This window comes from Phacochoerus africanus, chromosome 6 (assembly GCF_016906955.1).
Source record: "Phacochoerus africanus isolate WHEZ1 chromosome 6, ROS_Pafr_v1, whole genome shotgun sequence".
NCBI lineage: Eukaryota > Metazoa > Chordata > Mammalia > Artiodactyla > Suidae > Phacochoerus > Phacochoerus africanus.
The window spans coordinates 89,649,785-89,660,043 of NC_062549.1; the positions used below are offsets into that span (position 1 = coordinate 89,649,785).

At 51.5% G+C, this 10,259-nt stretch overlaps 2 protein-coding genes across 9 annotated transcripts; both read left to right on the plus strand.

Annotated features, from left to right (window-relative positions):
• Window positions 1-904: 904 nt before the first annotated feature.
• On the plus strand, window positions 905-6,774 carry USF1 (upstream transcription factor 1). Of its 7 annotated transcripts, none has more exons than XM_047784125.1 (11): window positions 905-1,040; window positions 3,051-3,158; window positions 3,507-3,556; window positions 3,715-3,830; window positions 4,115-4,216; window positions 4,458-4,653; window positions 4,903-4,990; window positions 5,126-5,184; window positions 5,338-5,432; window positions 5,682-5,810; window positions 6,003-6,774. In XM_047784125.1, exons 5-11 carry the CDS (start codon window positions 4,118-4,120, stop codon window positions 6,090-6,092), a joined length of 756 nt encoding a protein of 251 aa, XP_047640081.1. In that variant the 5' UTR covers window positions 905-1,040; window positions 3,051-3,158; window positions 3,507-3,556; window positions 3,715-3,830; window positions 4,115-4,117; the 3' UTR covers window positions 6,093-6,774. The 7 variants fall into 7 exon arrangements, with proteins under 7 accessions (XP_047640081.1, XP_047640082.1, XP_047640083.1 ...); XM_047784126.1 differs by having other exon boundaries at window positions 3,715-3,799; XM_047784127.1 differs by having other exon boundaries at window positions 3,051-3,143; window positions 4,458-4,470.
• A 253-nt stretch (window positions 6,775-7,027) lies between these two features.
• TSTD1 (thiosulfate sulfurtransferase like domain containing 1) lies at window positions 7,028-8,754 on the plus strand. 2 transcript variants are annotated; one of them, XM_047784128.1, is made up of 4 exons: window positions 7,028-7,166; window positions 7,373-7,495; window positions 8,308-8,470; window positions 8,560-8,754. In XM_047784128.1, the coding sequence occupies exons 1-4, from the start codon at window positions 7,091-7,093 to the stop codon at window positions 8,609-8,611; spliced, it is 414 nt and encodes a 137-aa protein (XP_047640084.1). In that variant the 5' UTR covers window positions 7,028-7,090; the 3' UTR covers window positions 8,612-8,754. The 2 variants fall into 2 exon arrangements, with proteins under 2 accessions (XP_047640084.1, XP_047640085.1); XM_047784129.1 differs by lacking the exon at window positions 7,373-7,495 and having other exon boundaries at window positions 7,041-7,166.
• Window positions 8,755-10,259: the final 1,505 nt, after the last annotated feature.

Below are 10,259 nucleotides of genomic sequence, written 5' to 3' on the forward strand. Positions count from 1 at the left end.
TTCAAATATTTGACCATTCGTTGTCTTTTTTGCTTTTATTGTTTGGGTGCTCTTCCTCAGTTGTTGCCATAGAGACCTGCGGCTGGAAACTAGAGCTGGGTTCATGGTGGTCAGGAAATGCGGAAGAGAAACTTATATTTGCATAATGCTCATTACGTGCCAGTAAAGGCTAGGTATTCTATGTGCACATCGTCTATGCTCCTCATTTTTCTGAATCCACTTAATAATTCTAAAAGGTTGCTACAGGTAAATCCATTTCACAGATGAGGAAACTAAATTAAGTCAAAAGGTTTGCCAAAGGTCTCAGAGCCAAGAAGTGGCAGAGTTAGTCTGAGACCCGAGTTTGTCTGGCTCCAGGCTCTGAACCCGTCTATTACCCCCCACCCCAACTTGAGGATAGGTCTTGACTGAAAAAGAATGGGAATCAAGATGCCTCTCCCAGAAACTGTGAGCCTCTCAAAAACTGGAAGCCCTGGAGGGTCTTTAGGTGCCTTCTAACCCTAATACAAATAAGTATATCCAGATCTATTTATACCAGCTATGTCCTAATGTCTAATAAGCAACCACAAACAGGTATACTGATCCAAGATGGCCTCCCAAAGAGCCCTTGTTAAAGATGGCGCCTCCATCCGATGTCCCTCGCTTGATCCAAGCTGGCCTCTCTCACGCCCTTCTCCTGGAGCTAAAAAGGCCCTGTCCAGCAGAAAAATAGTAGCACCAAGTTAGTCGTCTTTCTTCCGTCCTTGCTAGAGCGACTAGGACTTCAGTGTCATTCTCCAAGGATCCCCGGTCGTGTATTCTTCCCCACCCCAGCAACACCTCCAACACGCTCGCATCCTTCAGCCCCCGGCAAGATGGAGCGAACGGAAGTGGGGCAGCACAGAGGCTGAGTAGGCTGGGCGGACGGGAGAGACACTTCCGCCCCTCACCAACATGGCTGTGAGCCGGTAGTGCGCATGATCAGCTGTCCAAGGAGCTACCCGAGTCGAGAGAGGGAGAACTCGGTCCAGGGAAATAGGAGCCTGCGGCGGCCTCGGCCGGTGAGTGCAGGACCCGACGAGAGTCTGGAGACTGGGTGGGCAGGCGGGGGAGAGCAGCTACGATTTTATTTCCGTTTTTTAGGTCCAGAAACTCCTGGGGCGGAAGCTTTTGTTTGGAGGGAGGGGGCCGTGCCTGATCTTTATCTCCTACCCCCTTTTGTGGGCCGAACTCACTCCCCGCCCCCGGGCGCGCTCTCCTGCGATGGCAGCCGCGGGCCGCGGGGCCAAGACCACGGGATCCGCTGAACCCCCGGCCTCAATTCCTGCCTCTGCGGAGCAGCGGGGTCTCGGGATGTGACGGGCCGGGCTGGCCGGGTCACGGCGCGGGCTCCTGGGTTCGCGCCCGACCGGCCCTCAGCTCTTAAGCGCCGACTGCTTGATGGGCCTGCAGGGAGACGCCGCATTCTCAGGCAAGGTCTAGGCGCCAGCCTTCTTTGGGGACTTGATTATTTTCCCTTTGTGTACAGACTTAGCCAGGGCTCCCCCCCCCCCCTTGCCTGAGCGTGCACGCTACGACATCCTATCCCACTTTCCTGTCGCATACCCCTAACGCTCAGGAAATGCTTCTGGATGCCCTACTAAGATTTGAATAAGTATCCTGACCCCGTTGCTGGGCGTCCTCAGAGGCTGCCCCGGCTGACAGCTGTGGGCCATAGAGACGCCTCCTCTGCCCTGCCCTCTTGTTTCACTGCTTCCTTCTGCTGTCAGCGCAGCAAGCTTCAGAGGGGCACTTCCTCCGTACGTTCGAGGATGGAGAGGTAGGTGGTCCCGAAATACTGGTGCTACTTCCCCCTTAGGGACCGGATCTTAATTGCAGCGCTACTTGCTCCGGACAGTTTCATTTTCAGTTCCTTTTTTTTTTTTTTTTCTTTTTTGTGAACACTTTGGATATGGGCTTTCCATGACTTAACCGCTGAAGATAAAGGTTTGGGAGACCCTTACAGGTAGAGAACTTACAAAAATCTTACCCCTTTCCTGTCGGAATTACTTATTGCTTTGTACTATATTGCTATTTCTTTCTAGAGGCATCTGTCTTCTCAGCCCTTTGTTTTTCCTGCCGCCGCCACCCTCACTTACCCCCACTGGGTGTCAGGGTCTTTTTTTTTTTTTTTTTTGGCCTAGCAGGGGGTGGGGGCGGGCATGTGGAAGTTCCCAGGACCGGAGTTGAACCCACACCGCAGCAGCAACCCAGGCCACTGCAGTGACAACTGCTGCTGGATCCTTACCGCTGTGCGGCAAGAGAACTCCAGTGTCAGGGTTGTAAGGCAGGCACCTCTTAGATGGATTCTTCCTCCATTATCTCTTCTTCCAAACCTGAACCTGGAGTTTCCCTCCTCTTGCTGAGGCTTGGTTGATTTGGAGTTGTCATGGCAACATTTTCGCAACTGTGTTGTTCTACAGGAAGGCTTAGTGAATAAAATAGAAGGGGCTTGAAGATGATACACTTGGGCTTTAGGGTCTTTAATGAATGACGTAAATCTGGACTCCCAAAACAAGAGCCCTGTCAGTAGAATGATGCCCAAGGGCCAAATCTGGTCTTTTATGGTTCCGGAGGTTCTCCAGTGGGTTCAGGTTTCCCTTTCTTAGATTTGAGGACAGGAATTTCTTGATGTACAATATACGCCTGAGAAGTGGGAAGAAGCATCAACATCCAAGACCTTGTGTTTTTTGATAGCTGTGGTCTAAACATGGTTCTTCTAATCTCCATGGCATGGCAGATCATGATAGCTTTAATAATAATCCATCCAGAAATATGTTATTTCTTAGTCTTTCAGTATAATTATCTCTTCTCCATCAGGAGTTGGAGTGATAATTGGAGGGGCGAGAAACACTATTCATATAATTGCTCTTTCAGTCACTGTAGCCAGTCTTCAGCATCAGAATGGAGAAAGCTGATTGTCCCCTGCAGATGATTGGTTTATGTTCCTGGATGTGTCTTCATGGAGCCTAGTTCTAGAAAGAGGAGACTTCCAGTTTCTTAGACTCACTAGACTTCCTGATTTCTACCAGGACTTAGCACTCAGGCCTGTGAGGCAGGAGATACGAAGACTTCCAAAGAAGGACCAGTTCCTCGGATGTGCCCCCTCACAGAGAGATGAAGGGGTGAGTGAAGAAGAGGTAGGATCTGGTTTGGGAGGCCTGGGAGAATGCAAAATGGCTAAGAGCACTGGTTCTGGAGTCAGGCAGACCTAGATTTAGGTCCCAGCTCCATCACCTAGCTATGTGATCTGGTTTCCTGTTTATAAAATGCAAGCAGTGCTACCTACCACACAGTGCTGTTCTTAGTACTAAGTAAGATATTGCCTGTTAAGTGCTTAGCTCAGCACTAAATAAATACTAGCTCTTGTTATTCTGACCTAACCGAGCATCTGCTGGGAGTGCCAGTGAGTTTGGGAGCCATATGTTATTGGGCCAGTGAGCTTTTCATTCACTTCTTCCCATATTCTTTTGTCCCCTCACAAACAGGCAGCAGAAAACAGCTGAAACGGAAGAGGGGACAGTGCAGATTCAGGAAGGTAAGTGGGAGAAACAGAATTGAGCTGAGACCAAGAGCCCACTGGGGCCTCTCCCCCTACCCCATGGGCCCATCACTTGTATAACCTTCTTCTAAATGACACGTAGGTGGAACAGAGAGGAAAAGGCAGTAACTCACAGACTTTTCCTTTTAATTCAGGTGCGGTGGCAACTGGGGAGGACCCAACCAGTGTGGCAATTGCCAGCATCCAGTCAGCTGCCACTTTCCCTGACCCCAACGTCAAGTACGTCTTCCGAACTGAAAATGGGGGCCAGGTAAGGGAGGGGGCCAGGTGGCTGCAGGTGTTATCTGGGGTTGGGAATGGGGGAGGTAACTGAACCTGTCACATGGGGAGACCTGGATTAGAGGATGAGGTGAAGATGTGGACTGTCTGGAAGGTGGGGGGTGGGGTAGGGGTTATGCTGAAACCTCTATTTGGGGAAAGGCAAGGGAATGGCTAACTGTATGTTTCTGAAGGATTCTTGTTTGGGGACCCTGTCCCTGGCACTTACTCTCTTGTTCTCCCTTCCCCTTCTTCCCTTTTCCTCCTTGCCTCTAGGTGATGTACAGGGTGATCCAGGTGTCTGAGGGGCAGCTGGATGGCCAGACTGAGGGGACTGGCGCCATCAGTGGCTACCCTGCCACTCAATCCATGACCCAGGTACAGGCGTATGGACTGGGGAGGGGACTGGAGCTCTGAGTATGGAGACGAAGAAGGGAACCAATAGGATGGGGGTGTAGCACGGGATGGTGAGGCAGCTACAGCTGCCTTGACCCAAAGCTCTAGGCTCTCCCTTTCTGGATGTTTCTACTTCCCTCCTGCCTAGGGATAGAAGTAGTAGAGTAATGCACTGAAAGTATCTGACTGTCACTTCTCTCTTTTCTTCTGCTCCCTTTCCCAGGCTGTGATCCAGGGTGCGTTCACGAGTGATGATGCAGTTGACACAGAGGGGACAGCTGCTGAGACGCACTATACTTACTTCCCCAGCACTGCAGTGGGAGATGGGGCAGGGGGTACCACATCGGGGAGTACAGCAGCTGTTGTTACTACCCAGGGCTCAGAGGCACTACTGGGGCAGGCGACCCCTCCTGGCACTGGTGAGATATTGTGTGAGGATGCTGGCTGGAGGGTCTAGGATAGACTGTGGGACACAACCGGTGGGCAGTGGGCCTTTATTCATAATCCCTTAATGATCACTAAGACCTGGGTAGGCAGTGAGTCCGGGGCTGCCCTTCCAGCAGGAGGAAGGATGTCCTTTTTAGAGGAGGGTCTCAGGGCTTTGGCCTTAGAGCTTGGTGAGGTTCCTAGTCCCATGTCCTGACAGCACCTCCCCTACATCTTCACAGGTCAGTTCTTTGTGATGATGTCACCACAAGAAGTGTTACAAGGTGGCAGCCAGCGCTCTATTGCTCCCAGGACCCACCCTTATTCCCCGTGAGTGACCCTTGTTTCATCTCAGTTACTGGAAATGGTCTTGATTCTTTCCAGATTTGATGTCCTCCCTTACCCAATCTCCAATCTTATTTCTTGACGTTCCCTCACTCTGGCTACCCTGGGCTCTGTTGTTAGGAAGTCAGAAGCTCCTCGGACAACTCGGGATGAGAAACGCAGGGCTCAGCATAACGAAGGTAGGTGTGATCTGAGTGTGAAGCTTGGAGCTGTCTGGTCGGGCTGGGGACAGCAGTGACACTGGGGGGAAAGGTTAGGAAATTTTACCACCTTGGGGCCTTTGGTGAGTTCTCTTCAAGTCACCTTGTCCTCTGCTCCCCCTGCCCCCACAGTGGAACGCCGCCGCCGAGACAAGATTAACAACTGGATTGTACAGCTGTCCAAGATCATCCCAGACTGCTCCATGGAGAGCACCAAGTCTGGCCAGGTCATGGAAAGACCCTGGTAGTGGGCAGGATGCCTGAATTCTGTCTCCTGGTATTGTTTCCAGAAATGGTAGAGAGTGGGCACACATGGCAGTAGTCTTTTCTTATCTTTCTCTGACGTTCCTGAATCCCTGGGAGATGTTATTCCACCACCCTGAAGGGAAAATGAGTTCCAAAGCCTGAACATGCTTTTGGAAAGCAACCTAAGTATCTCACCTCCTAGTCCTCATTGTGTTGGCTTTTTCTTACAGAGTAAAGGTGGAATTCTGTCCAAAGCCTGTGATTATATCCAGGAGCTTCGGCAGAGTAACCACCGGTTGTCTGAAGAACTGCAGGGGCTTGACCAACTGCAGTTGGATAATGATGTGCTTCGACAGCAGGTTAGACCCCCACCTTCAGTACAGCCGTCCTCAACCTCCATAGCACTAACCCAGTTTGGGACTCCTTACTTTGTTTTCCAGAGAGAGGGCTTTATGTTTTTATCCTCGCCAGTGGATGTCCCAGTAAGCTCAGGAACTTGGCTGTACCAACTTTTCTACTTAACTCCCCTTACTGCCTCTTTCCTATGTCAGGTGGAAGATCTTAAAAACAAGAATCTGCTGCTACGAGCTCAGTTGCGGCACCATGGAGTAGAGGTCGTCATCAAGAATGACAGCAACTAACTCTGGGGATTCAGGGGCTTTGGGCCCTACAGCCCCTTTCTGAGAACTGCAGATAGCCCAGGAGCAACAGGCTAACCCCGTGCCCCTTTCCCTCACTGCCCACTTCTGGCGTGGGACTGGGGGAAGTCCAGAAGGTGTGTCTCTGAACTGAGGCCCTGTGACACAGCAGCCTGCAGTGGTGTGAAACACACATGTGGATGTGCACTGACAGCCTTGCCCAACCCCACCATGCAGCCCCTGGGCCCTTGTGCTCCTCTCGCACAATGCATGTGCTGTCTCCATGCTGGATACTGGACACACTAAACTGGGGGGCTTGCCCTGTGCTTGCTTAGAGTGCCAGCAGAGGGTCTGCTGACAAGCAGTGGTCTGTCTTGCCCCAGGACTCTGGCGCTTCCACTGGTTCTTCCTTTCCTTGGAGCTCAGATGTGCACCTGAGGACTCTGGGGAACAGGATTTAGCAAAAAGTGGGGATAGGATGCTTAGCAGTGGCTGCTGCCCCAGGAAGAGGGGATTGGCCAGTGAGCAGCTAAGGCCTATGCAGAAGTCTCTGGAACGAGGGAGAACAACAGGCAGGGGCCCACTGGGGGCCTAACCCCCTTGTGGGAATGGTTTTTTTTTTTTTTTCCTTTCCTTTCCTTCTTTTTTTTTTTTTTTTTTTTTAAAGATAAAATGTTCAGAGCCACAATTGTCTCCTGTTCTTCCTCCTTTTGTGGGCCCCAGGGTGGAAGGGAGGGAACACACTGCGCTTTGACCAATTAGGGTTGGCCAAGATTAGGGTGGGGTACTGCTCCTATACTACTTACTCTTGAGTCCCACTACCTGGGACAGGGCAGTGCGTGGTTGCCCACCCATGCCTGGCAATCGCGAGGATTTCTCTATCTGGTGTGTATCGAGGCCACCAGGAATAGGTGCCTCGGGGGCGGTGCGGGAGGCGGTGCCTTCGCTTCCGGTTCCGGTCTCGACTTGGCTCCGGCTCCAGCTTCGGGAGGGAGGGAGAGATGCTGCGGGCACCGAGGGGGCGGGCCGGGGCCACATTCCTGAAGCTCGCTTTTGCGGCGCGCACCATGGCTGGAGGTACCTGCAGGGGGAGACCTGGGATCTCCATGTGGCGCTCGGAGCACGTGAAGCCCCCGGGTGGAGGTGTCCGCGGCGAGAGGCGCGAAGGGGCGTGCGGAGGGGTCCTCACGCAACCCCCGCGGGGTTGGGGAACTGCCAGGTCGCCGGGGTAACCTGGCCTCGCAGTCGTGCGCCTCTCAAGGCTCTCGTGCCTCCTTCCTCAGAGCCCACGGTCTCGCTCTCTGAACTCCGTTCGCTGCTAGCCTCAGGCCGGGCCCGGCTCATCGACGTGCGATCTAGGGAGGAGGCGGCCGCTGGGACCATCCCTGGGGCGCTCAACATCCCGGGTATGGGATTGTGAGGGGATGCCCCTGTGGTGGAGTGAGACAGACCAGGAGGCTCCTAGCCGATGGGACCTCACTTAAGATAGTGTGGGAAAGACCCTGGTTAGGGGGGCCCTGTATTCCCCGTAGCCCCACCAACCCGCACTTCCCTTTGATTGGAGGCGGATTCTGGCAGCAGAACTTGCCCTTCCAGTTTGAGGGAATAACAGGCAATGAGGAAAGGGCAGGTCAGCCTTTCTCTACGTGCTGGACCTCCCCAAGGCTGGATTCCTGAGTCCGCCTGGTCCTTAAAACTAGGGAAGTGGCTTCCACTTAAAGCTTATTTTGGAGTTCCCGTCGTGGCGCAGTGGTTAACGAATCCAACTAGGAACCATGAGGTTTCGGGGTTCGGTCCCTGCCCTTGCTCAGTGGGTTAACTATCCGGCGTTGCCGTGAGCTGTGGTGTAGGTTGCAGACGCGGCTCGGATCCCGCATTGCTGTGGCTCTGGCTTAGGCCGGTGGCTACAGCTCTGATTCAACCCCTAGCCTGGGAAATCTCCATATGCCACGGGAGCGGCCCAAGAAATAGCAACAACAACAGACAAAAGACACACACACACACAAAAAAAGCTTATTTGGCTGTCTTCATGTGCAAGTAGACTAATCTTGTTCTGGGGGTGGGGGTGGGGGTGTGGTCACCATGTGTTGTTTTGGAGCCCCCTGGAGATTTGTTCCGCCACAGGACCGGTCCTTCCAGGCCCAACCTCTGATCTTGAGATTGCCTAACTGCCGGCTTTCCATTTCCATTCTGTCCTCTGTCTGACGCGTCCTCCCAGTGTCAGAGTTGGAAAGTGCCCTGCAGATGGAGCCAGCTGCTTTCAAGGCTTTGTACTCTGCCGAGAAGCCAAAGCTGGAAGAAGAGAACCTCATTTTCTTCTGTCAGATGGGCAAGAGGGGCTTGCAGGCCACACAGTTGGCACAGGGCCTTGGATACAAAGGGTATGGGGACAATGTGGATTGCTACCGGGGGAGTGACTGGGGACTGCCTCCTGGGCACATCCTTCCCTCACGCCTCTTTTTCTCCACAGGGCTCGGAACTACGAAGGGGCCTATAGAGAATGGTTCCAGAAAGAAGGCTAGGTAGAAGGTGGTTTACTGAATGCTCCCTCCCCCTGTCCATGGCCACCTTTACTAAGAGTGATGATGGCGCTGACTTGTTGGGTTGGGTAACTTCTTATAGTGCTGTGCACGCAAAAGCATCAAATAAAGAGCATTTAATTAAAGTACTGGAAGCGCTTAATTTGTCAGGTGGACTGAAAACAATTCTACATCTAGACCTCACTTCAGCCCTAGGTCCTTCTTCCAACATTCATCTACCTCCCCAACCTTCACACACACACAAACAAAAACACTCAGCACTTTGTCAAGAGACTATAATTCTAGAACAGTTGTTTTAAGTCCAGGATTCACATCAGAATCACTTGGTACTTTATTAAAAAAAAAAAAAAAGCTTGGGCCCCATCTCAGATTTGGAATCTCGAAGTTGGGACCTGGGCATTAATGGTTTTATGAGCCCCTCAAGTGATTCTAATATGCATTCAGGAGCCAGAACCCCTGCTCTAGATCAGAGGTCAACAAACTATGGCCCCACTTGGTTTTGCTGCCATGACCATTTGTTTACATATTATCTACGGCTACTTTTGTGCAAAAATGGCAGAAGAGTTGCAACAGAGACTATATATTTTTCTTTTTTTTCTTTTTGTTTTTTTTTGTCTTTTTTTTAGGGCCGCACCCACAGCTTATGGAGGTTCCCAGGCTAGGGATCTAATCCTAGCTGTTGCTGCCGGCCTACACCACAGCCACAGCAACGCCAGATCCAAGCCTCATCTGCGACCTACACCATAGCTCATAGTAATGCTGGATCCTTAACCCACCAAATGAGTCCAGGGATCGAACCTGAGTCCTCATGGATACTAGTTGGGTTTGTTAACCACTGAACCACGATGGGAACTCCTATATGTTTTTCAAAGTCTTACATTTTTACGTATTCAGACCTTTATAGAAAAAGTTTGGGAGTTCCCTGATGGCTCAGTGGTTAAGGATCCAGCATTGTCGCTGCTGTGGCTCGGGTTCAATCCCTAGCCCAGGAACTTTTGCGTGCCATAGGCATGGCCAAAAAAAAAAAAAGTTTGCCTGTCCTTACACTAGATCTTCAAGTTGGGTCCCCAGCCCCAACTTTACTTTCCTGAGGTTTTGTCACTGTGTTGAGGAAATGGAAAGGGCTGTCCCAGGCAGTTGGGTGAAGGAATGGCTGCCACCCTTAATCCCATGTACACATGTGTACATGTGTCAAACACAGATTACAAGTGTGAGGAGCTCCCCCTATGCCATCAGAAACAGATCCCAGTTTTTATCAATACTGTTCTCTGATCCCACAATAGATTTAACAATATTTAATTAAAAATTAAAAAAAAAAAGTCCTTACCGCTGTGGCACAGTGGGTTAAGAATCTGACTGCAGGGAGTTCCCATCGTGGCTCAGCGGAAATGAATCCGACTGGGAACTATGAGATTGCGGGTTCCATCCCTGGCCTTGTTCAGTGGGTTAAGAATTCGGCATTGCCTTGACCTGTGGTGTAGGTCACAGACATGGCTTGGATCCTGTATTGCTGTGGCTGTGGTGTAGGCTGGCAGCTGTTGCTCTGATTCAACCCCTAGCCTGGGAGCCTCCATAAGCGATGGGTATGGCTCTAAAAAGCCAAAAAAAAAAAAAAAAAGAAAGAAAGAAA